Source organism: Anas platyrhynchos, chromosome 1, assembly GCF_047663525.1.
Source record: "Anas platyrhynchos isolate ZD024472 breed Pekin duck chromosome 1, IASCAAS_PekinDuck_T2T, whole genome shotgun sequence".
Lineage (NCBI taxonomy): Eukaryota > Metazoa > Chordata > Aves > Anseriformes > Anatidae > Anas > Anas platyrhynchos.
In genome coordinates, this window is record NC_092587.1 from 54,099,079 (window position 1) to 54,123,104 (window position 24,026).

General features: G+C 58.4%; 2 protein-coding genes across 3 annotated transcripts; both read left to right on the forward strand.

Moving 5' to 3' along the window:
* The first annotated feature begins 364 nt into the window (after positions 1-364).
* Positions 365-12,239, forward strand: CBX6 (chromobox 6). 2 transcript variants are annotated; one of them, XM_072037460.1, is made up of 5 exons: positions 365-534; positions 720-763; positions 918-983; positions 1,130-1,196; positions 8,007-12,239. In XM_072037460.1, the coding sequence occupies exons 1-5, from the start codon at positions 466-468 to the stop codon at positions 8,928-8,930; spliced, it is 1,170 nt and encodes a 389-aa protein (XP_071893561.1). In that variant the 5' UTR covers positions 365-465; the 3' UTR covers positions 8,931-12,239. The 2 variants fall into 2 exon arrangements, with proteins under 2 accessions (XP_071893561.1, XP_027306613.1); XM_027450812.3 differs by having other exon boundaries at positions 369-534; positions 7,953-12,239.
* Positions 12,240-15,235: 2,996 nt separating this feature from the next.
* NPTXR (neuronal pentraxin receptor) lies at positions 15,236-21,700 on the forward strand. The gene is made up of 5 exons (XM_027450823.3): positions 15,236-16,006; positions 18,988-19,210; positions 19,356-19,600; positions 19,977-20,156; positions 20,255-21,700. Exons 1-5 carry the CDS (start codon positions 15,437-15,439, stop codon positions 20,477-20,479), a joined length of 1,443 nt encoding a protein of 480 aa, XP_027306624.3. The 5' UTR covers positions 15,236-15,436; the 3' UTR covers positions 20,480-21,700.
* The last annotated feature ends 2,326 nt before the right edge of the window (positions 21,701-24,026 follow it).

The following is a 24,026-nucleotide window of genomic DNA, read 5'->3' on the forward strand; positions in this document are numbered from 1 at the left end:
TTTCATGATCATCACTAAGATTTTGGGGCCTGTTTCCCTCGCGGCGGCGCCTGACGAGACAGAGACGATGACGCGAAAAGCAGCCAAACGAGGCCTTTTGCACTTTTCCCTCCCGTTTTATTTTTCACATTTTTTGATTCATTTCCCATTTCCCCCATCTTTCTGCCCTTCGCATCGCTCCTTTTCGTACCAACCCCCCCCCTCGACCCCATTAACCCCCCCTTTTTTACAAATTTTATTTTTTTTTGGGGGGGGGGGGGGGAGGACGGGTCACGAGGGGGCGCGCGGGCGTGCGCGTCCCCGCGGCGGGGTTGGGGTTGGGATTGGGGCTATGGGGGGGGGGGGGGCGCATTGGGGGCGGTCGGAGCGGAGCGGAGCGGGGCGGAGCGGTGCAGGGGGGGGGCAGGCGGGCGGGCGGGATTATTATGGGCTGTGGGCGCCGCCGCCGCCGCCGAGGAGCCCAAGATGGAGCTGTCTGCAGTGGGGGAGCGCGTCTTCGCCGCCGAGTCCATCATCAAGCGGCGCATCCGAAAGGTGCGGGGCCGCTATGGGGGTGCCGGGGGGGGGGTTGTAGGGTGGATGGGATGCTCCTCTGCCTGCTTATGGGTCCTCCCCCGACCCGCTCTCACCTCCCTTTATCCCCCTCCCCATCTTTCATTTTTTTTATTATTATTTTTTTTTTACCCCCCCCCCCCCCCTTCCTTCCCTGTGTTTTTCAGGGGCGCATCGAGTACCTGGTGAAATGGAAGGGCTGGGCCATCAAGTGAGTGCAATGGGGCAGCGCCCCCCACCTCCCCAACCCCCCCCCCCCTTCCCCAGGGGGTGGGGGGGTGCATGATGGGGTCTGGTAGGGGCTCTATGGGGGTGCTTGGGGGGCTCACCCCTTTTGCTCCTGTCTCGCCAACCCGCCCCGGCAGGTACAGCACCTGGGAGCCCGAGGAGAACATCCTGGACTCGCGCCTCATCGCCGCCTTCGAGCAGAAGTGAGTAGGGCCAGGCCCTGTGGGGTTACCCCAGCCATGGGGTGCCGCAAGGGCGAGCGGGGCGGAAAGGGGGGGGGGGCGGCCGCGCGTCCCCCCACCGCCCGGACCCCCTTCTAACTTCTCCTCCCCGCTTCGGCTCCCCAAAGGGAACGGGAACGGGAGCTGTACGGCCCCAAGAAGAGAGGACCGAAGCCCAAAACTTTTCTCCTGAAGGTAACTCTTATTTAAACAACTCGGGCCTAGCCCGCCACCACCGCCACCGCCGCCGGACCCCTGGCGGAGCCGTGCCCTTGGAAGCACCGCGCTTCCGCGCGCCCCGCTCGGGGCAGGGGGCAGGGAGGCACACGCGGGGCTGTGCGTGGCGAGGCTGCGGTTCCCTGCTCCGGAATCCTTTCCTTTCCTTTCCCCCCCCTTCCTCCTCCTCCTCCTTCCTTGCACGGCCTTCTGCCGCTGTCGCAGTAGCGAGCGAGCCTGCCCCGCTCCCCGCCGCCTCCTGCCACTTCGCAGCGCGCCGAGCGGCCGTGCCGGGGGTCCTGCTCGCGTTGCAGCGTCTGGGTGCTCCGCGGGAGCCGCGTGGTTTGATCTGTAAGCTGCAGGCTGGTTTGGTTTTGCTGTTGTTTTTTTTTTTGGGGAGGGGGGGAGGAATGTTTCTGCTCCGTGTAGGGTAGCAGCTGGAGCTGGCGGTGCCTCTCTGATAGACCCTGCGCCTTCGCGAGAAGGTATCGCTGTAGCAGCTCTGCCTTCTTGCAGAGAATGACGAAGGGAGTCCTAGCGCAGCTCTCCCCTTACGTTTTTTACTTATTTTTTTTAATTCGGAAGCCTGGTAGCTGTGTGACATCCATGCGAGCTCTGTGGATTTATTAGTCCAAAGGCAGAACTCCTTGCTTTCCTTCCTCCTCCCCCCCACAATCTCCCCCAACTATCTTGATCACAGACTCCAGATGAACGTAGAAGCACAATGCACCTTTGTACGATTAAGGCACATAAGGGAATTCGGAGCTTCCCTGGTTTCGATCCGGTGCGAAGCCCTGGGACGGCCGGGGCGGATGGTGTAGCGAGGTGTCTCCATCACCCAGTCAGTCTGGGGCTTTGAGCAAGTGGTTTAGCCTTTGTGCATGCTTCCCCATCTGTGAAACAGGTTAATGCTCTCCTCTTGCTGACAGCAGCAGGAGCTTTACTCAAGTTAGTGTAGCACTTGAGCTGAACGAGCACCGGGAACAACCAGGGGTAGGGTGTCACCTCTGCTCCGCTGTGCGAGCACCTAACGTAGGAGAAATGCAGCAACGGGCGGGTTCTGATGCCCCGAGTAAAACCCAGGGGACAGGGGTAATCCTCCGAAAGTCCTGCTGATAGATCTGTCCTCTTCCTCCTTTGTCGCTCGCCTCTTCTGCTGCTCACAGTTTTTCAGCCTGCAGACACAGAAACGCCAAACGTAAGCGATCCGTACCACCTCTTCATCTCTGTACGGGGAAACTGGACTAGTTGGTTTTTCTCTTTCTGGCAGTCATGCATTAAATGAAACCCTAGTGTGTAGGGTTCCAACAATGCAGAGGGAGGCTTAAAGGGAAACCGCTGGCTTAAAATAGGTCTCTGCCTGAATTAAAAAATGCTGGTATTTGTAACACCTGGCATTGTTCGGTGGTAGAAGAGTGTCTTCCTTCTTTGTTTATTCTCTGCTTTTGACTTTACCGTGTCTAATCAGTTTATTTTCTTCTGATTCTGAACGTGTTACGGCAAAATCCGTTGCCAATTTTTTGTTCTCGATCAAACAAACAAACAAAAAAACAACCACCAAAAAAAAAAAAGCGAGGGAAAAGAAAACAACAAAAACCCACTCGTTCCTCCTCTTCTCCCCCTTGCTCTTTAAAACCTCCCAAACTTGGAACCTGAATTATTCAACAGCATCCTTTGAATCACATCCCTGACACGTTTCCGTGGCACATCTTCCCTCTGCCAGCTTCTCAAATGTTACCGAAAACCCGTAGGTTTGTGTAACTGCTAGGTTTGGTACTTCGGAGAAGGTGGGACGAGATGAGGGGGAAGACGTGCTCTCCTGGAGGCTGCTGCCCGCTTGGGCAGGGCAGGGCAGAGCCCCATCGCTCTCACTCCATTTGCAGCTTGGGGAGATGGAGCTGGTGAGCTGCCGGTGCTTCGACTTGCCGTTTTCTGCGACTTCTGATCCTGCCTTAAAAAAAAAAACAAACAACACCCCGGGCCAGGCAGCGAGAAGTAACCGCGTCTCAGCCAGCTCCATCTCAACTTGTTGGAGCTCTGTTCAGGCAAACCTTGAGCAGCTAGAGGAGCAGCTGGGACCGGTGCACTAATCAGCAGGTCGTGTTCGCTCCCCGTGCGGCTCGGTCAAAGCTTCTGACCTGCCGAAGATGCAGGCGTGGCCCCTGATAACGCCACGGGGCTGGCGCTGCCGCGGGACGAGCGGGACGCGGCTCTGCCTCGCGCATCGCCAGCGACCTTTGTGGCTCTCTTGGCAGCGAGAATTTCGGAAGCAGGGGGAGAAATTTGACTCTCGCTTCCCGGAGGGAGCCTTTGGGGTTGGCAGTTCGAACAATATTCTTTTTGATCTGCTGGCTGAGCAGATTAGGCCTGGATGGAGTGACGTTCAAGTCAGAGCCTGGCCTAGGACTGCGTTGGCCGACCGGGCTGCCCTCGGCTCGGTGGCTTGCTAGGGTCTTCGCGTGTGTCAGTGCTTGAACTTGGTCTTTTGAGCCTCCAGGAAGGCGTGGAAATACGTGCCCTGGTACACCCTTGTCCCCTGGCCTGCGTGGGTGTTTTAGGGTGCAGGTGGGGATAGGTTTATCCAGGGATTAGTTGTCGAAAGCTGCAGACAGGCACCCAGGGGGGGTTTGCAGAAAGCGTTGCAGCAGGTTAGAGGCCCACGCCTTGGGAAAAGCTCTGAAAAGCTGCATCTTCAGCCACCTGCTGCCTTTCTGAGCCAGGCAAAGAACTGCATAACGCTTGCCCTTTTGACCAGCCTGCAAAGGAAAACCACGGGCTGGGCTCTGCGGGGCCCGCTACCGAGATGGCCGGCCCCGTAAGGGACCCCTGTGAATTCCAACAGCAGAGTTTTTGGGCAGGAAATGGGTCTTTATCCTCTGCGTACTAGGGGCAAACTTTCCCACAGCTGAGATCAAGCTTGGCGGGAGGCTGTAATTCTTGGGAGGCTCCTGGTATGCTGCGAGCTTTGTGCCTGGGAAGCAGAGCCCTTGGTCCGAAACGGGCAGCGCGGCGCGTGAGGCTCAAACCCTCCTGCTTTGAGAGAAGCCTTCCTTGAGGACAGGTCCTTCAGCTTGAGGGTGGGGGGGCTGCTCGTGCAAGGTTGGAGAGAGGCACGAACCTCTCGTGCACGCCGTGGTGATCTTCCTCTTCCCCCCTGCTTGGTTTGCTCTTTCTGCTTTGCTTTTCCCTCGGCGCGCCGCTGTGAGGAATGCAAAACTCACCAGCTAATCTAATAAAGTCTAGCGCGTGCTATTAAGAGCCAGAGCCTGGTCTCCAGGCTCAGTGGGTGGCTAGCAAAGACTCCCCTTCGGGGTGGCTGGAAATACACTGAGGGGAAAAAGGCTGGAGGAGGTTAATAGGGAGAGATCAGTAACCGAGAGCAGAGCGAAGGAGAGGGGGGCCGAAGGGGCAGAGCAGCGCCTTGTTCTGTCACTTCGCCCTTTCTTGAACTCTGAAGTTGGAGCTGGCTTTCTTTTGATCTCCTCCCCGTTCGTAAATTATCCCCGAGCGGTTTGAAAGCAGCCCGTTCCCCCTTTGTAGCATTTTGTTCCCCATCCAGGAGGGAAACTTTGGTTTATGGCGGGGTTGCTTGGGAGAGCTGTGCTCTGAGCTGGCTTGCCGTCGCCTTGCCGCTTGGAAGGCTGCAGAAGAAAAAGGGCAATAAAAAGGCAGAATGGCAGCCAGAAAGGGGAAAAGAGGAGCTCTTGCAAGTGCCGTTTGGAACAAGGACTGTGGGAATGCAGGTGGAGAATAAAAGACAAAGCAGAACCAGTAATGGGCGAGAGAGTAGCGCTGCTGTGGCGCGGCAGTGCTACGGGAAATCACTCGATCTTGAAATAATTAACGAGAAATCTGTTGCCTTGCAATCTGGGAGGAAAACAAAACAAAACAAAAAAAGGACCTTGCGAAGGTTTTGATACAAATCAGGTAAGCAGGCCTTCCCAAAGCACGTGTCGGTGTACGTGCTTGTGCGCCTCGGCGCGTTAAGGGAATGAATGAACAAATATGCTCGCCGGGCCTCAAGGGACATTTATTCAGAAATAGTAGGGAACAAGGGAGATAATACGAGCTCCCAGAGGCAATGGGAAAGAGCTGTACAAGCTAAATAAAGGTGATACATATCCCAAAAGGGAAGCGGGGGGAAGGGAAGCGATCCTAGCAATTGCCTGGCTCTCGTGACAGAGCACTGCAGCAAGCCTCCAGAAGCTGCCTCCTGATGTAGGCTGAGCTGTAAGCCGAGAGCGAATTACTTCATGGCCGTGCTGAGCACTCCTTCAGCGGTGAGCAAACCCTGCGGGGGCAAACAGCCAGCCCCAGCGAGGTAGTTCCCATTTTGGAAGAGTTCTGGGTGGAGAAATGACCCGGTGAAGTGGCCAAGAGGATGGAACAGGTTCGTTGTCAAAGCCTCGGTGCTCGCACAGCCCTCGAGCGTGGTAGAGCAACGCACCTGTAGCAGGATGAGGTACGTTTCCAGCAGCTAAACCTGCACGTGGAGTCTCCTGGAAACAGCAGGTGCACGTTGCTTGAAGTTGGAAACAAGAGAAGGAAAGGACCGAGCCCCGAAAATGCCCTGTGCTCTGCAGGGAAGGGACCGGAGGTCGTGAAGCCAATGCCTGAATAAACCTGATCCTGCGCTAGGAATACGGAGCTTCGTGAGTGAGAGAGAGCTGTGGGGGCTGGTCTTAGATAAAGCATCCGATACTATTTTTTCTTGAAACCTTACCTGGAGAAACAAGCTGAAGGTGACCAGCAGATTTGCATATTGTTCTGTGGAACTGGTGTTGAAGCTGAGCGCTGGGAGCAGCGGCAGAGCAGCTGGGGAGCTCCCTGCTTACCCTGTCTCTTAAGAGTTTGGCCAAGGAGTCTGCATGGAGAGCACCAAAACGGGAATTTAATGAATGCAGAGAGCTGAAACGTGAGTTGGAGGCAGCTTCAGCCTTGAAGAAGTGCCCCAGAAGTGACTGGAAATGCAGACACGTAGTAAATGAAGGAGACCTGGTTGTGGTGGCACGCTGGGGGAGTCCTAGGCATGGAGCAGTGCCGGGTGCTAGCTGCTCCGTAAGCACCAAGCAAAGGCAGATCTCTGTCAGGACAGGGCAGGAGCTGCTCGATGTGCACAGGCAGAAAATGGGACAGCAGCAGGACTTCAGAAGTGGCCAGCAGTGACGCTCCCCCTGCCATGGGAGTCTCCGCATCACTGGTGGTTGGGGTAGGAGCACGGAGAGTTGAGGCAAGGGGCAGGAGATTCATCCGGAGCTGCTGCTGTGCTCCAGCCTGTCGGATGCCTGAGACGGAACCGTGTCTATCCCTTTTCTGAACCGTTTTGGGCGTGGGGTGATGGCGTGAGGCTGAATCCCTGCCGCTGGCGAACCTTCAGTCTGCGTTTTCGCGTACGCCAGGGGAAGGAGGCCTCATCCTTGCACTCCTTTTACAGCCAGGATGTAAGGAGAACTGCAGGGAACAACCCAGCCTTAGCCAGGGAGGAACAAAATGTCTTCACGTCCTCGTTCAAGGTCTGTGCTTCTTGTTGGGCCCTCGGTGGGAGGCGAGGGGCACGGGGTGAGGGCAGAGCTCCCTGGGGCCGCGGGCCCAGGGCTCTGAGCTCATTGTGCAAGAGCAGGCCTGGGCCCCTCGCTTAGATCTGTTAGATTGCTGCCTTTACAAGAACATTTTTTTTTTTCTTCCCCAGGCGTTTCTTCGGTAGGAGGCACAGCCTGCAGGGCGACAAAGGAGATGGTGTTGGAGTGCTTAAGCTCTCAGCTGGCAGGCGGCCATCCCGAGCTTGGCTTGCATGAGGGGGCAAGCGGAGAGAAAAAGTTGGGGAAGCAAAGCAGCTGCCTCGGAGCACTGCAGTTCTGGCTGTGCCCACGAGATGGGGAAAGCTGCTCGCTAGATGGTTAACGGGAGAGGGGGGGCTCGCCCCATTAAACTTTGGATGGGGTTGGAATTGCTCCTGTCTCAGATTTGTGAACCGAGGTGCTGTCTCTGAGGGACAGAAGAGCTTGGAAGTCTTGTTCCTCTGCCCTGGCTCTTGGGGGGCTGGCACCAAGCAGTTAAGGCAGTGTTGCTCCTGCTGTTTCAATAACAGCCTTTAAAAGGTTCGGTGTTCAAAAGGGCGAAGCAGTGGCTTCCTCAGAGATGTAGTTAAACTTCACTCAATCTCCAGCTCGCCTCATCTCCGGCTTTGAACATCGGACCTTGCTCACCCAGCAGAACAGGGCTCAGCAGCCTGCCTGTGGTCTCTCGTTAAAAATTAAGCTTCGGGTCTCCGCGTTTCTTGTGCTTAGCAAAGACAGCTTCCATCAGACCACCCTCACCCACCTTCATCTTTGATTTTCAAGACCTACTGTGCCTAGCAGAAGAGCAGATATGTCTTGTTGGGAGGGGGAAAAGCGAACTGGATGTGGTACTCTCTGCCTCCCCCTCATCTCTTGCTCATTCCCAGAGGACAGGGGAATGAGCCCCCTCTCTTGAGACCGGATTTCAGTTTGGGATGCCCCCTCGGTGCCAGGCTGGGGCCAGAACTGGCAGTCTGGCGCTGAAAGTGGGAGCTCACCCCAACAGAGCTGCATTTTTGGGGCCCAGATCACCGGTGGGTTCGAGGGGAGGTGGCGTGGGTGTGTGGTTGTCATGTTTGTGACCTGGCATTGCTGTTCCGCGCCCGCCTTGAGATGTGGCTGTGCTTAGGCTACCTCTCTGACCCTGTTTTTTTTTTCTCTCTCCCCACCACCGCAGGCTCGGGCCCAGGCGGAGGCCCTCCACATTGGGGATGTACACTTTTCTGTCAAGCCCGGTTCTAGCACCTCGTCTCCCAAGCTCCACTCCAGCGCCGCGGTGCACCGGCTCAAGAAAGACATCCGACGGTGCCACCGCATGTCCCGCCGCCCCCTGCCTCGCCCGGACCCCCAAAACGGGGGGAGCGTGGGCGGCGGGGCCGGCATCCGTCCCCCCGTCTCGCCCTTCTCGGAGACCGTCCGCATCATTAACCGCAAGGTGAAGCCCCGCGAGCCCAAGCGCAGCCGCATCATCCTCAACCTCAAAGTCATTGACAAAGGCGGCAAGCCGGCCAACGGCACCGGCGCCCTGGCTCGGCCCAAGATCCCCTCCCGAAACCGCGTCATCGGCAAGAGCAAAAAGTTCAGCGAGAGCGTCCTCCGCACCCAGATCCGCCACATGAAGTTCGGCGGCTTCTCGCTCTACAACAAGCCCTCCGCCGCGCCCGCCCCCTCCCTGGAAGGCAAAGGGGAGGCCGAAGGCTCCCAGGCGGCCTCCTGCGGGCTCATGATGGGCTCCACCCCGTACGACGCCCCCAGCTCCAGCTCCTCCGGCTGCCCCTCGCCCGCCCCCCACTCCTCGTCCGACCCGGATGATTCCCCTCCCAAGCTGCTCCCCGAGACCCTCAGCCCGGCCGTCCCCGACTGGCGCGAGTCCGAGGTCCTCGACCTCTCCATCCCACCCGAGTCGGCGGCCACCAGCAAGCGTCCCCCCCCGGGGGGCTGCGGCGGGGGGCAGACGCCTTCCTTGTCCCTTTCTTCTTCCGAGCCGGAGCAGGAGGCTGGCGACTGGCGTCCCGAGATGTCCCCTTGCTCTAACGTGGTGGTCACGGATGTCACCAGCAACCTCCTCACCGTCACCATCAAGGAGTTCTGCAACGCCGAGGATTTCGAGAAGGTGGCGGCGGCGGCGGGCGGCGGGGGAGGCGGCAGCAAGTGAGCGAGCCAGGTCCCCCCCCTTGCTCCGGGGGGGCCGTGGGGGGAGCTCTCCCTGCGAGAAGTCGTGGTGTGAATGGCTGTCCTTGGTTCTCTCCTTCTCCCCTGCGCTGTCCCTCGTCCCTCACCGCCGCCCTTCCTCCTCCTCCTCCTCCTCGTCCTCCTCCCTGCCTGCCCGGAGGCTGGAGGGGGGGGAGCAGGAGGCGGCGGTGGGGCTGGCGAGTGGTTGTTTGTCCTTGAGTGTGGTGTTGTCCAACCGGCGGCGGAGCCTTTGGGCCGCTCTTCCCCCTCCTCCCCCTTCCATCTTCGACAAAAACCGCAGAGGAGCTCCGGAGCCTTGAGGGGCGGACGGGAGAGGACTGGAGCCCCCACCCCATGAGCCTTTCCCCCCCCCCTCACGGTGCATGCAGTCTCTTCCATCCCTCTATTTCCCCACCACCACCACGCCGACCCTACAAGTCCTCGCCCTCCTTGGCCCGCGGCCTGGAGCCGCCATCTCGCACGGTGCTGCTGCTCCAGGCCCCCCGGGGCAAGGAGGAGAGGGGCGTGAGGTGCCTGCAAGGTGCTGGGGACGAAGCTGGGGCCGTGGGGCCGCCCCACACCACAAACCGTCCCACGTCGGCTTCCCCTTCCCTCCAAATATTGGTGCTACCTTGGCAGTTGGCCGGCCGCTTTCAGGTGGCCCGCGCCCTCCTCTTCCTCCTCCTCCTCCTCCTCCTCCTCCTCCTGCATCTTCCGCCTTGCTCAGCCTTGCAGGGGGGAGAGGGAGGAGAAAGAGGAGCCTGCTTCCAGCCAGATCTTCCTCCTGGCCTTCAGCACTTGCACTTGCTTGGGGGAGAGGGCATGAGATGTCCGTGTCCCCCCCCCCGGCCTTTCCGTGGTGGGAGCGGGGCTGAGGCCGTGCGTCCGTCCCGCAGCCGGGGAAGAGGGCTCCCCACTGCCCTTTTGGGACCTGAAAGGGCCCGTACAACTGTCACCCAAAGGTGCTGGCAAGAAATAACTGTCTCTCTCGCATCAGAAGCACGCGTGTGCTGGTCCTCTCCCCTCTTCCTTTTCCTCTCCTTTAAGAGCTCAGTGGAGGCTTTGGGGATGCGGTCGCATTCACAGCTGAAGCTTAGGGGCAGGGAGAAAGAGACTTCCCCGATCCATTCACCCAGCTAAGGCTTCCTATAACTCGTTGGACTCGTGTGCGTGTCTGTATCAATACCTGCCTGTATTCTTTGTGTCTTTACTTTGGCATCTTCTCCTGTGCCTGGCACACCCGGGGATCCCTTATTTTAGCATAGCCTATCCGTGCGACTGCAGCTTCGAAGTTTGTACCTAGAGGGAAAAGCTCTGCGGGAAATAGCAAGGAGATATTTCTCTTCTTCCCCTTCTAAATAACAACAATAACAACAAAAAAAAATCAACTATTTGGAGGCTGCAGGATAAGAGGAGCTTCTTTGCAGGGTGGATGCAAACCGGCCAGTCACTTTAGGTCGTTCAGTTGCTGTTTGGTGTGCGTGTGGTGATGTGTTTCGTTTCGTGGTAATGAGGTCCTGAAAAAAAAAAACAAAAACAAAAAACACAAACCGAAGCGTTTAAGTGGGAGATAAAAAGGGAACTTTAATAGGAAACTCTTGATGTGTTTTGGCCAAGGTGTGCTCGCTTGGCAGAATCCTTTTCCCCAGTGTCTCTTGTGCGGTGTTCTGTGGGGGCGAGGGGGCAGGAGTTGTTTAACCGAAGGGGTTTTGCCTCTCTCCAGAGTGACAAGCGAAGGGGACTGTCTGTGAAGAGCAAAACAGTGGGGTCGTTGTAGGGCTACTCCGCGAGGACCTTCTTCCTGTGGTGAGGAGACAGGGGGGGGCTTGTTGCGGCAGAGGAACTTGTGGTAGATCCTCTGGAGGAAGAAAGGAGTGCGATGAAAGGAGTACGATCCGGCTTGCAGACACAGCTCGGCCGCTTGTGTGACGCATCCCCCACCCCGGGGGGGTCACCAGGTGGGACCCAAACCCTGAACCTCTGGATCTGAAACAAAGATCCTGTGCTCTTTTCGGGTTAGGTCGGCTAACCCGAAGGCAGCAGCAGCCTCAAAAGTTCCCTCAGGTGGACGAGCCGCTTGGGGCTGAGCAACCGACCCTCGGATTCACGTGGGTCGTGCTCCCCCTCCGAAATTTTTGCCCATGCTCCGCAACGGGGATGGGAGGAAAAGATCTCCCCGTGCCCTTTAGGAAAGGGCACGGGGTGGAGGGAGGAGTTTATCTGAAAGTATCCCCTTCCCTTCCCCGTAACCCCTAGGAAAACAGAAAACAAAAACAGGGAGGTAATTCTCTGTGTCTGTGCCATGTTTGTTCTCTTGTTGTTGTGTTTTTAGAGGAGATTTTATGATGGAGTGGAAAAAGTGAAATGATTAGTTTTGCATAAAAAAAAAAAAGAAAAGCTTAAAAAAAAAATTTCTACAGGGAGAGAGAGAGCGCGAGAGAGCGAGCGAGAGAGAGAGTTTAAAAAATGACTAATAAATGCAGTGATTGCACAAACTGTAGTGGTTTTAGACGGTCCTTAGAGAAAAGAGTATTTTGTAGTATCGAAGCATGTGTGTCTGGGATGGTGTTTGGCTTGCTTGAACTGGAGGGAAAGGCGTCCTTGGGACTGAGCAGCCGTCTCCTAGCTGAAAAAGGCAAGTTGCGTGTTGGAGGAACCCCCGTCTGCAAACCCTGCCCGTCCTTGCCTCCCGAGTGTCGGAGTGAGTTCCCTTCCCTCCCATCCCTCTCCTGTGAGCTAAGGTGGAGTCTCCAAATGGTTTTTCCCGGCCTTCAGCCAGGGCCGGCCCTGGTTCTGCCCGAGCCTTGGGGCCAGGCCCGCAACACGGAAACAGTTGACTTGACTTTGCATGCACAGCAAGCTGCTAGATTTGGGGTGGGCATGTACCTTTCCTGCCAAATCGCCGTCTCTCCTCTCCCTCCCCCCGAGGATTAAGCCCAGCGGGGGCTCACGCAGACTCGCCTCTCCTCCTTTTAGGGTCTCTGAGCCACCAGAGCTTGGCGTCTGAGCAGAAGGTGGCAGGCAGGGGACGCCAGGACAGTTCTCTGCCTGGATTTCTCTGGTGCCCTGGGCTCGGCGAGGGATGTCCCGACGCCTCCCTTAGCCCCTGCTGTCCTCGGGAGCTTCCTCTTCTCTCTCCCTCCCTACCCGTCGAGGTCTCTCAGTGCTTCCCGCAGCCTCCCGTCTCGTGCTCTCCTCCCTCCTGGCCGAGCAGAGCGTGAAGCCGATGAGATGCGAGCTCCTTTTGGGGTGGAAAACAGAGGAAAAAAACAAAACAGGCTGTGGTGAGCAGGCCCGGCTGTGGTGAGCCACGACTTGAGCTCTGTTTTCGGAGGAGCGTTTCTTCTCCCCGTCCCGACGTTCCCAGGGAGGTTTCTGAAATAACCGTAACGAAATAATGAAACCCAGTCCTGCTCTTTACCAGGTAGGAGCTGTCTCTGAGCTGAGTCTTCCGAGGGATTTCACTCCCTTTCCCGGCCCCTCTTTGTAGAGGAGGTTTCGGCAGCTGCCTGGAGGCAACTACCTTTTTGGGGGCCTCCTGGCAGCAGAGGAAAAGCTTTCTCTGGGCTCTGCCGTGCTGGGGGTGCTGTCCCAAGTCCCCCCCGCTTCTGCCCAGTCTGGGCCGTGGCATTAGTGAGACGGCTTGGGAGCAGATCTTTGTCCCCAGGGAGGTGTGACAAACCTGGAGCGCGTGTCTGGCTAAGTGCTTGGTTTTTTTTTTATTCCCCCTCGCCTCCTTCCTCCCCCCCTCTTCTGACAAGACCTTTTTCCTCCTTGCCTGGCGCATCCTTTTACTCCAATGTCGCTTGCTTTCGCTGCATCTTTCAATCGCCCAATAATCGTGCAAGAGCTGGGATCTTATTTTACTTTTTTTTAATCTAGAAATATCCGAGGATCAAAGGAACGCCCCCTCCCCTCTGCCACCAGCCCGTCCCGTCCCACCCCGTGCGCGCTCCGTCCTGGCTGCCGCGCTTCAAAAGCTGCCACAGGGCTTCGAGTTCTTCTTCTTTTCTTCCCATTTCTCCTTCCAGCAGCGAAAGGTGCTGTTCTTGGTCTGCCCATGGGAGACCAGGCTGTCTCCGGCAGCTCTTCTGAAGGGGCACGGTCAGGACGAGCCCCTGCAGAGCCAGCTCCCAGCAGAGCCCCGGCTCTCCTGGCTTTGTTCTGAGCTTTGTGGGGCTCTGGCTTTGCCCTGGTATTTAGGGCCTGAGGCTGCCCCCCGGGCAGAGCAGAGGCAGGTAGGTTCTCCTCAGCAGGTAGGTGGCCGAAGGGGCCAGCCTGCTGCGGACGTGGCCTTAGGTCAAGTTCTCAAACAGAATAAAAAATAAGTAAAAATTGGCCGTGATGACTCGTCTTAGGAAGAAGTCATCGTACCCGTGCCCCCCTTCTTGCCCCCGTTAGCTTGGTTTGCTGTCCTCCCCTCCTTCCCCCTCTCCCCCGCCGTGAAGCCTTGTTTGCTCCTCGAGAACGGAGGACTCTCTCTCTCTTACTTTGGGATTTTTTGGTTTCGTTTCTTTCCCTTTTGGGTAGAAAGTCATCCAGTGGTGGTGGAGGACAGGGGCCTGCCTCATCTGTTTCTTCCTTTCACCTTCCCCAGTGCCAAGCTTAGGCTCGAATCCTGCAGGTTCCTGCAACTCTTCCAACGCCGAGCAGGCGGAGGTTGCCCCACTGAGCTCTGTGGTACTCGGGTGCTTCAGCTCCTGCCCGCGCTTGAGTTTTGGCAGCACCAGAGCCTTGCTCCTTCTCTTAGAGAAGGGCAGAATGAACTCCTAGAGTGCTGGTGGTTCTGGTGCACCCCATCTGTCCCTTCATTTCCCCCTCACTTGGCATACAGAGTGAAGGCGGTCATTTGTTTTTTTTTAATTTAAAACAAACCTAAATATGTATCTTGTAATTTTTTTTTTTATTTTGAAAAAAAAAAATGCATTTAAGAATTGTGCACGGATGAATTGTATATCTATATATTTTTTTTTTGTCTTGCAATTTTCATTTTAAATAGTGTTTGCTTTTGTTCTGTTTTGTTTTGTTTTTTTCTTTTTTCTTTTTTTTTGGTGTTTTGTTTTGTTTTTAATCCAGTTCCCAGCTGGCTAAACTCTGTCTAGAGCGGATGGGTGGGAGGCACAGCCGCCGGAGGGGCGATTGAATCGCCCCTTCCCCTGGCGCTTCCCGCAAAGAAAAAACTGGTTTGCTCCAGGTTTTGGGGGTGGGGGTTGTGCTAATTACTCTTGTATTCTTGTACATTTTGTTCTTTCTGCTGCTCTTGAATATTGTATCAATGCCAGAAATGGGGAGTTAAAAAAGAGAAAAAAAAAAAAAAGGAAAAAAAAAATTAACCCCAATAAATTGTTACATTCCAAATGTGGTCGTTGTTCTTGGGGAGGGGGTGGGATGGGGCCTGGGGGGGAGGTGGGATGGGGGCAGCGGGGAAGGATGCTCTGTTCTGAGCTGCGATGGGGAAAGGGGGTGGTTTGGGGCAACGAGGGCTGGAAGGGGAGAACCATGGGGAGAACCACGGCGACTTCACACTTTCTGGGTAGTTTCTAGGCACAGCCAGTGCCTGGCATCCTCTGAGGCGACCATTGACCCCAAATTCCCTTAATGCTATTGTTCCCTGACGTGACTCGGGTCTTGTCCAGAGGGTGCCAGCTTGGGGAACATCTCCAGCATCTGCAGCTCACGAAGCCCTGGGGCTGCCCTCTCCAGAAATGTTGTGTTTTTAGCAGGGATCGCTGCCTGCCAAAGCAAAGCACAGCCAAAGATTTCATGCTGCTTGTGCCAGGCTCACCTCAACCCCGCTGAATGCCAAAAAAAAACACAGTGGGGGCATCCTGGGGCAGCTCTTTTGCCTCCTAAGTCGTCTCAGCCACGTTTTTTTGGAGCAGGAAGAAGGATGGAGAGGTGGATGCCAGGCTGGATGGGACACACGGACATCGGTGAGGTTGTGCCTGAGCGTGCCGGCTCAGACAGCCCTAATTATGGGGTGGGATGACAGGAGATGCATTTATTGGGATGGGAGACCTGAAAATAAGGACAGCCGGGCTGGAAGGGGGTTGTTGTGCCGCGCAGCCCTTGTGGATCCCTGGGCGAGACGGGATGGAGGCTTGGCAGGAACCAAGCAGGGGCAGGATGCTCACCTGAGCATCACCCCCTTCCCAAACCCATTTATCCCATTTTTTCCCCATTTTTTCTCGGTGCTGCTTTTTAGGGGGGGGCTTCGGGGCTCGGAGCCGCCCCGGGGCGGGCCGGGGGGGGGGCGTGCGGCACCGCCCGGCGCATATAAAGGCGGCGCCACGGGGCCCCGGCGCCGGTGCTGCTGCCATCCATCCATCCGTCCGTGTCTGTCCGTCCATCCGCCCATCCATCGGCTGCCTCCGGGCTGTCCGTCTGTCCGTCCATCCCTCCGGCTCCCTTTTTCTCGCCGTCCTCGGGCCCCGCGCCCCCCACGCCGCTGCCACCCTGAAGTTTCTGGCCGTGCTGCTGGCGGCGGGCATGCTGGCTTTCCTGGGGGCCATCATCTGCATCATCGCCAGCGTCCACCCGGCCGGCACCGCCGCCTCTTCCTCTCCCCCTTCCTCCTCCTCCTCCTCCGACAATGACTCGGCCGCCGCCGCCCTGCTCCCCCCGGCCGATAAGGGGCTGGGGGCCCTGCACGGCCCCGCCGAGGCTTTGGCCAGCGCCGGTCCTCGGCTCCCCGGTTCTCCCCCTCCTCTTTTCAGCCGCTTCGTCTGCACCCCGCTGAGCGCAGAGTGCCCCGCGGCCACCGGCCCGGGGACCACCGGCCCCGAGGAGCTGCTGGCCCTGCGCAGCGCCGCGGCGCAGCTCCGCCGCACGGCGCTGGAGCAAAAAGAAAGGATCCGCATGGACCAGGAGACAATCCGGGAGCTCACCGGCAAGCTGAGCCGCTGCGAAGGGGGGTTCCGGGCACCCCAAGCCCCCGCCGCTGGGTTGCGGGCAGCCCCCAAGCCCGGCACCATGGGGCATCCCCCCGCCGAGCCGCCCGCTGTCAGGGAGCTGGAGGAAGCGGTGCGAGCTCTCCAGGACCGCATCGAGCGCATCGAGGTGCGGGGAGAGGGCTCGGGGGGGCGGGGGAAGGCTGGGGGGGAGCCCAGCCTGGGTGTGAATGGAGGTGGGATGGTTTGGGTCTGTGGTTGGGAGGGAGCGCAATTAGGGGAGGGCGGTGGATAGGGCGCAGGAGAGCCCCCAGGTGCTGCGGGGACACCCCCGAGGTGCACCAGGGTCAGAGCCACCTGCGAGCCCTCGGCTGCCCCGTCTTCTCATTTGGGTCCCCATCGCTTTCCCTACTGATCCCCAGGCCCCCTCGGGGCAGAACGGATGGTTTCGGGGCTGGTTTTGCCCCTCTGTCCCCTCTTACAGCAGCAGGCCACACGCAGGGGAAGGAGGCATCTTTGGGACTTGCTGCCCATCCTCCTCGTCCCCAGCAGCGAAGCCCACCTGCCCTTAATTCCCTACAAAGCACCCACCCCAGGGAAGGGTTCGCACGAGCGGGGTCCCGCAGGCTATAGGGGGGCTCTGGCTCACCCACATCCACACGTGCCCAAGGAGCACGCGATATTTGGGGGATCCATCCGGATAGGATGCTGTGCGGCACCTCGAGGATACCCGAAATTCCCACTGGGGTTCCCTGGAAGGGGGAAGGAGGGAGAGGGGATCCTGGTTGAGCTCGGTTTGGGGAGAGGGGTGAAGCAAATCGCCCCGGGGAGGTGATATCTGTGGTTTTGTCAACAAGGCTTGATGCTGGATGCTTTGGGGGCTGGCAGATCATCGATATAACCTGGGCCCTGTAAGATGTGAGATTTATCGATACAAAACCTATTCAGTCATTTGATTCTTGGTTTGCCCCAGGGGAAGCGGGGCAGGCTCTGTGCCCCCATGGGCGAGGGGATGGGTGGGGGCATCGGGGAGCCCTCCCTGACCCTGTCTCACCAAGGAGCATCGTCTGTTTCTCTCCCTAATGTCTCCCGAAAGCCTTTCTCGGTGTTTTTCCTCCGGGCACAGCGTGGCTGGCCTTTTTCCTCCCCTTTTCCTTTCCCCCCCCTCGCTCTCCGCACGCCGGGACGCATCTCCCTGGCACGCCGAGCCGGGGAGCCAGATGCTCCTTTTTCCAGGCTTTTAATTACTGCTGCAAATTGAAACGGAGAGAGCTTTGGGAGGGAGGAGGACGGCTCCTCGGAGGGGCACGGCCTGGAGATGGAGGAGCTGGCTGCACAGCCAGGGGCACCCAAGGGATCAGAGCCCTGAGCGAGGCTCGGGGGCGATGGAAATGCGCCGTGAGCTTTTACCCCGGGGTGCACCCCGCTCCGGGTCCCACGGTGGGCATCGTCCCTCGTCCCTGCCCTCCTCGTCTCCTCAGTCGAGGTGAGCAGGGCACGAGGGGAAGCCCCGGGGAGCAGATTTGCTGATGCATTAGTAAATTACGGCCCTGAGCTCCTTACATAAATGAAAGTGCATTTGCCCAACAATGACTCCAGGCTGAGCAAGTGCGTGCCGGGCCCCGCCGCCCCCCCCCTAAACCCCCCGCCAGCCGCTGACATTTAACGTGATTAATATTACCTGGCAGCACTCAATCTCCTCGCCCGGCTTCGGTGGCCAAAAAAATGCCGAGCGAGCCTCCCCCGCACCCGCTGCCCACTCGCGGCGGCAGATGGGAAGCTGGGCGCCCACCGAACAGCCGGGGAGGAGGCGCTCCCCCCAGCTCCCCTCCCCGAAAGCCGCCGGTAAATAACAGCTGCACAGCCGTAATTAATAGTTTGGTGAATAATTGGGGAGAGGAAAAAAAAAAAAAGAGCTGGGAGATGCGGGGGGTGATTTTTAAGGAGAGGCAGCCCAACGGGACAGGAGGGCACACGAGGAGATGCCACGGAGTGAGAGAAGTGAGAAAGCCACAGGAAGAAAAGTTGAAGAGAGGGGGGTGAAATAAAAAAAGCCGGTGCTCAGCCCATGTTGAGTAATGTAGGGCAGGCTATCGGGGGCTAGCAGGAGCGACAGGAGCGCCCAGTCTTTTCTTTTTTGGTGCTGAGCAGATGGAGCTGGGCGTGCGGCGGGGAGGCAGGCGTCCAGCCCCCGGCTCCAGCAGTCGCAGCCTGCAGGCACGGCGCAGGGGAGCACGCACAGGGCCCTGACTAACGTGTACCCATGGCACTGCTCCCTGCCTAACCCCTCTGTGTTATGGGGACCAGAGGCAGGATGCTCTTTGCCGGGTGCTTTTCCCTCCTGGGAGGGGTTTTTCTCTCCGCAGGGGCATCCTGGAGAAAGCCGTGTGCCCGCTGCTTGGGGCTGGCACCTGCTCTCTGCCCACCCTCCCCTTTGGTTTTGCTTCTCCGCTTTGGTTTCCTCAGCAAAACCTGCGGAGGTCTTGCCCCGGCAGTCCCTGCTGGAGGCTTTTCCCGAGCCCGGAGCTTCGCTGGCTCTTGGCAGCATCTCCTCGCTTCCAGCCTCAGCGTGTTCCCTCCTGGTCCGGCTCCACTTGCGCTCACGCCAACACCACCTTCCGCTCTTCCTCTCCCTGCTGCTTTCCCCCTGCCGTTCCCATCCGTGGCGGCCTCATCCAGCATGGCCAAGCCTGGCTTTCCTCCAGCCAGGGCAGCTCGGCGGGGCGGGGGTGTCACCGTGTCCCCACGGGACGGGTCACAGCCACCGACCCCGTTCCTCCGTGGCACTGCTTACACGTGTCCCGGCGGCTGGGGCCATGCCAGCAGATGGGTGAGGCTGGCTTTAGGCCGTCGGGGGGCTACCTGCCTGACCTGGCACGCGTGCACGCGCCCACACAGGGGCTGAGCCGGGTTAAGAGGATTGCAGCCCTGGGACACGACGCTACGGCACCGGCCGTGCTGAAACAGCAAAGCAAGCAGCGGGATGGCGCGAGCACCTGGCCTTGCTTTGCCCCTAAAGCAGCCAAAACCGAGGTGGCCTTGTTGTAATGATGAGGGTGATGGGGATGAAGCTCTTGGAGAAGCCCCCAGGGTAGTGAATTTAACCTTTTTGTGCTGACACCGTGTTGACTTCTCTCCCTCCGAGCGCAGCAGGAGCTGCCGGCCCGTGCCAACGGCTCGGTGCCCACCGCCCCGGCGCTCGCCCGCGACGCGCTGCACACCAAGATGGAGCAGCTGGAGGAGCAGCTCCTCTCCAAGATCCTGACCCTGCAGAAGGAGCGGCAGGCCGCCAACAGCGACCGCAGCCAGCAGCAGCACGACATCGAGAAGGAGCTCAACTCCCTGCAGAGCCGGGTGGCCGAGCTGGAGCACGGTGAGTCCTGCCCGACGGGGAACCAGGCAGCACCCCACGCCGCCAACCCCAAGGTGCACCTCCAGGGGAGCCCCAGGATGGGTGTCCCCACCCCAAGAGCAGCTCCTGACCCTCCTTTTCTCTCCTCCCCATCCCTAACATTCAGGATCTCCAGGCTACAGCCCTCCCGACGCCTTCAAGGTGACCATCCCGGTGCAGAACAACTACATGTACGCCCGCATGAAGAAGAGCCTGCCGGAGCTCTACGCCTTCACCATCTGCATGTGGCTGAAGTCCAAGGCCCTGGCGGGGCTCGGCACCCCTTTCTCTTACTCCGTCCCCAGCCAAGCCAACGAGATCGTGCTGCTGGAGTGGGGCACCAACCCCCTGGAGCTGCTCATCAATGACAAGGTCAGCCCAGATGGAGCGGGACAGAAGGGAAGCGCCTTCCCTCGTCCCCTTCCCTCCATCTCTTGGTGTTCCCAAGGGTCCCATGGGCATCACCGGGTCTGGTCCCCCATTCCTTGTGTTTGCACCACCTTGGCCTGGAGGAATGCAGAGCTGGGATCGGCATGGGGGGCCATGAGGAGGAAGAGATGGGAAGAAGGGTCATGGAGGAAGAGGATGGGGAGGACGGCTCTACGGGGTGGGTTTTCGGGGGGAGAAGCAGCAGATCTGGATGCCCGCAGGATTTGGGGTGCTGCCCAAGGAGGGATGGGGAGCCTGGGGGATCCAGGGGTCCACCAGCAGCCCCGCCGAGTGCCGAGCTCTCGCTTTCCACCCAAAGGTCGCCCAGCTGCCGCTGAGCCTGAAGGACAAGGCCTGGCACCACATCTGTGTGGCGTGGACCACCCGGGACGGCAAGTGGTCGGCGTACCAGGACGGCGAGCAGCGGGGCGCCGGCGAGAACCTGGCCTCGTGGCACGCCATCAAGCCCCAGGGCGTCATCATCCTGGGCCAGGAGCAGGTACCCTCCGGCCCATGGTGCACGGGGCTTTGGTTAATAGGGTCGGGGGGTGCTTCTCCGCTGGCTAACCTGACCTCCATCCCCTTCCCCATCCCCAGGACACGCTGGGCGGCCGCTTTGATGCCACGCAGGCCTTCGTGGGGGAGCTGGCGCAGTTCGGCGTGTGGGACCACATGCTGGCCCCGGCGGAGATCCTGGCCTTGGCCAACTGCACCTCCCGCCTGCAGGGCAACGTCATCCAGTGGGACGACCAGGCCGTGGAGGTCTTCGGGGGGGCCACCAAGGCCGCCTTCACCGCCTGTGAGGAGGGGAGGAAGGCGTGAGCAGCCCGCGGACAGCAGGAAAAGCCCCTTTGTCCCCTCCCCGACCAGCGGGCCCTGCCACCACCTCCACCACCACAACGGGGCCGTGCTCCGTGCCCCCATGGCAGCATCCCGGGGGGGCTCCTTGGCACGGCTCACCCCCCCCCGGCATGCTGTCCCCTCCCCACCTTGCCCTCTTTCTGGGCCGTGCCATACGCTGGCTGTTGTGTCTATGGGGCCTGGGGGAGCTGGGAGCGGGGCACCCCCCTTCACCCGTTTATTTTTATCGCCCCGATATTTGGGTTTGTGAGCCCGGCCTCCCACGGGGCCCCGAGATGTTTGCTGGGAGCCATCAGCATCCTCCCCTCTTCCCCTTCAGCTCTGCTCTGGTCAAATGTGCCAGGCCCCGTAGGCCCCCCATGGGTGAAAGGAGCCCTGTGGGGGTCTATTTATTTTATTTATTTATCTATCTATTTATTTATTTATTTATCTATTTATTTATTTTTAAGCATTCCCCATGCCAAGGCCCCAATGCCCACGCAGAGGGCAGGGGAAGAGGGGCAGAGCCTCGTCCCCGTGCACCCGATCCTATTTGGGGTGCAAAAGGGAACGGAGCACAAGCAAGGAAAATGGACATGGGGACAGTATTCCCTGCCATCTCCCCTCTTCCCCCCAGCATTTTGGGCACTGAGCTGCTCGCAGGGGGGGTGCTGGCCTCAGCTGTGCCTCGGTCCCCTGTTTTGAGCTGGTTGGGGACGGGGACACGGGTGGCATGGGGCTGGGGCGAAGGGAGCCGCTGGCTTTGGGGCCGGGAGGGGGTTTTCCCCCGTGGGGTGCCTGCGGGTGCGATGTTTCCACGCGTGTGGTCATCGGTGTCTTGATGTGTGCGTGCGTGTGTGTGTGTGCCAGGGGGTGGGGGGTATTTTGGGGGGGGTTTCATGGTCGCTCGTGTGATGTCCAGCTTCCAGTGCTCCCCCAACCCCATAAAAAAGTCCCACTTTGCACCTTCGGCACCAGCTGCCCCCCTGCTGCGGCTCGGGGACAAGGGGGGCAGAGGGGCCAGCCCGCCGGGGAGGGGGGGACGCGGTGGGGACACAGCGCAGCCCCTGTGCCAAGTGGGAAACACTGTGATCTTGGTGTCCCCCCCCGCCTTGCTCGCTCGCTTGCGCGTGGCCGTGTCGTGTCGGGACGTTTCCTTTTGTAATGCTGGCTGTGGAAAATAAACGTGGTGTTTCTGTCGGAGCCTCCTGTGGGGTGCTGTGGGGGGGGAGGCGGGCTGCAAACCCGAGCCCTGTGCTGCTTGCGGTCAAAAAAGAAGGGAAAATCCCCCAGGAAAAATCCCCCCCATCCTCCAGGATGCTGGATGTCCACCAGGAGGGAGATGGAAAACCCCTACCAAAAGGTCACCGGCACCAAAACTCACCTGAAGCTACGTCCCCACAACCTTGGGGACACTTCAGCAGCATGGGGGGCACGGGAAGGCTGGCTCTAATTTGCCCAGGCATTTTAAAGGCTTACGGCAAACTCTTCCCTATAAGGCTCTTAAGGAAACGAAGTCATTATGGAGAGATTAGAAACTGGTTGAGAGACGGGAATCAAGAGCAGGAATAAATATTTGATTTCCCTCCTGGGAGAGGCGAGCCCCAGCCCTGCCGCTTTGCGGCTGCGTGTTCCACATCTGGGTGGAAAAAAAGAGCAGGAAGGTACAATTTTTGGTTGTCTGAGCCCTGCGAGAACCAAAAACCTGCTCCAGGGCTTAAAAGGCTGGTTGGTTGGAGGAGACGGTAGGAGGTAACAAATCGATGGCGCTGCTGGCTGGAAGGAGTAATTGCAGTGACTTACAGATATCGGCAGCTTCTAAATTAAACATAACCACTCAGGAAAAGACCCGAGCCTCTCTAAGGACAGCAGCCTGTTGAAAAACAACGCTTTGTGCACCGAGGCAGGGGAAAATAAAATCGTTCTTGGGAGGGTTAAAGGAGGAGACGTTCAACAGCTGTGCTGAGAGCGTGCTGTGGCCATGAGATGTGCCTTGGGCACTGCGCAGTGTCTGGATACCTCTTCCCAAAAGAGACGGGGAAAAAAAAAAAATATATATATATAAATAAATAAAAGAGAAATTAAAGATGTAGAAGGAGCAGAGGTGCTTTGCTAAACTGTGACGCTCACTGCCGCGGGGTTTCCAGCAGACCAAGAGCTTAGCCAGCCTCAAAACAAGCCTCCCCCCAAAGGACTTCGCTGTGCAGAGAACGAGATCACCAGGGCAAACACGGTGGCTGGAAACCCTCCCACCTGAGGGCTGAACCTATTAATTATGAGGTTTGAGAAGAAAACGCTGAAATTTCCACACTGGGGGTTGGGATACCTCAACTGGGGCTCACGGGTTGTGTCCCTCCGTGCCACGCCAACCTCCATCCCCTTTGGACCCAGCCAAGGTGGGTTGCACGTGTCCCCAGCAGGTGACGGAACAAAAAGCCCTACAACCTGCCCTGTCCTAGCGATGGGAGGCTGCCTTAATTGCTTCCCTGTGCTTCTGCGTCCTGCAGGGAGCCTGCTCCACTCGCTCCTGCGGGCAGGAAGCTCAATGGGGCTCGTGCAGTGCTCCAGCAGGTCGCTGCTGCTGCCGTGACTTCATTTACAGGTGGGCACCCAGCCACGCCGTGTGGAAAATACCCCCCATACACCTGCCTCGTCAGCCTAAGATGGCGTTGAGTGGCTTTGATCCTGCAAAGGCACAGCCCACGGCAGCCCTGCTCCCCGTGGCTCGGACACGAAGCTGCCCACGTTTTCCTAAGCCAGCAGAGATGGGAAGGGGCCCACCTGATGCTCTCCCCATATCCCTGCATCGCAACCACGAGGAGCACGGAGCTCCTCACCTCAGCCCCTCTGCAGCTTGGGTTCGGCTTTTTGTGTCAGCTTTAACCTGCTGCTGAATTATCCCTACGAACAGCGTCTACATTTCCCTCGGGAAGCATTCCCCGCGGACCCACATGGATCAAACCCAAAGCGTGTTTAATTGAAGGCAGAATCGCAGGCGCTCTCACGCGCAGCCGCTGACGGACACACACACGCACGCAAGCGGTGGCTCTCGCCGACTTGCTGCTTCGTAGCAAAAGTGGGTGAACTACACAGGGATTAAAGCATTAAAAAAAAAAAAAAAAAAAAAAAAAGAGAAAAACACAGAAAGAATACGGTGCTTGAAAGCACTGTATCCCTGGAGAGATTAGAGTAGCTGCCTGGAGATAAAGTAATGATGGAAAGATCTTCTTCCTCGCAGAGATTCTGCTCCTAATTATCTCCTTTCAAAAAAAAAAAAAGGAAGAAAAAGAGAGAGAAAAAGGATGATCTCCCAGCTTTTATCTCTCTCTTGACAATTTTAGTGCTGTGCCTGCCTCGTTGCGAGAGGCCAGTAGAAAAGGGGAAGGAGACAGAACCGGCACCAACCCCACAAGCAGGACTGCGGCGGTGAAAGCAAAGGGGACGGGAGGCAGCGTTTGCTTCCTGACAGCGGCAGCGGGGAAGGCAGACGGGAAGACAAACGATCACTGCAGCACTGTCCTCCCAGCAC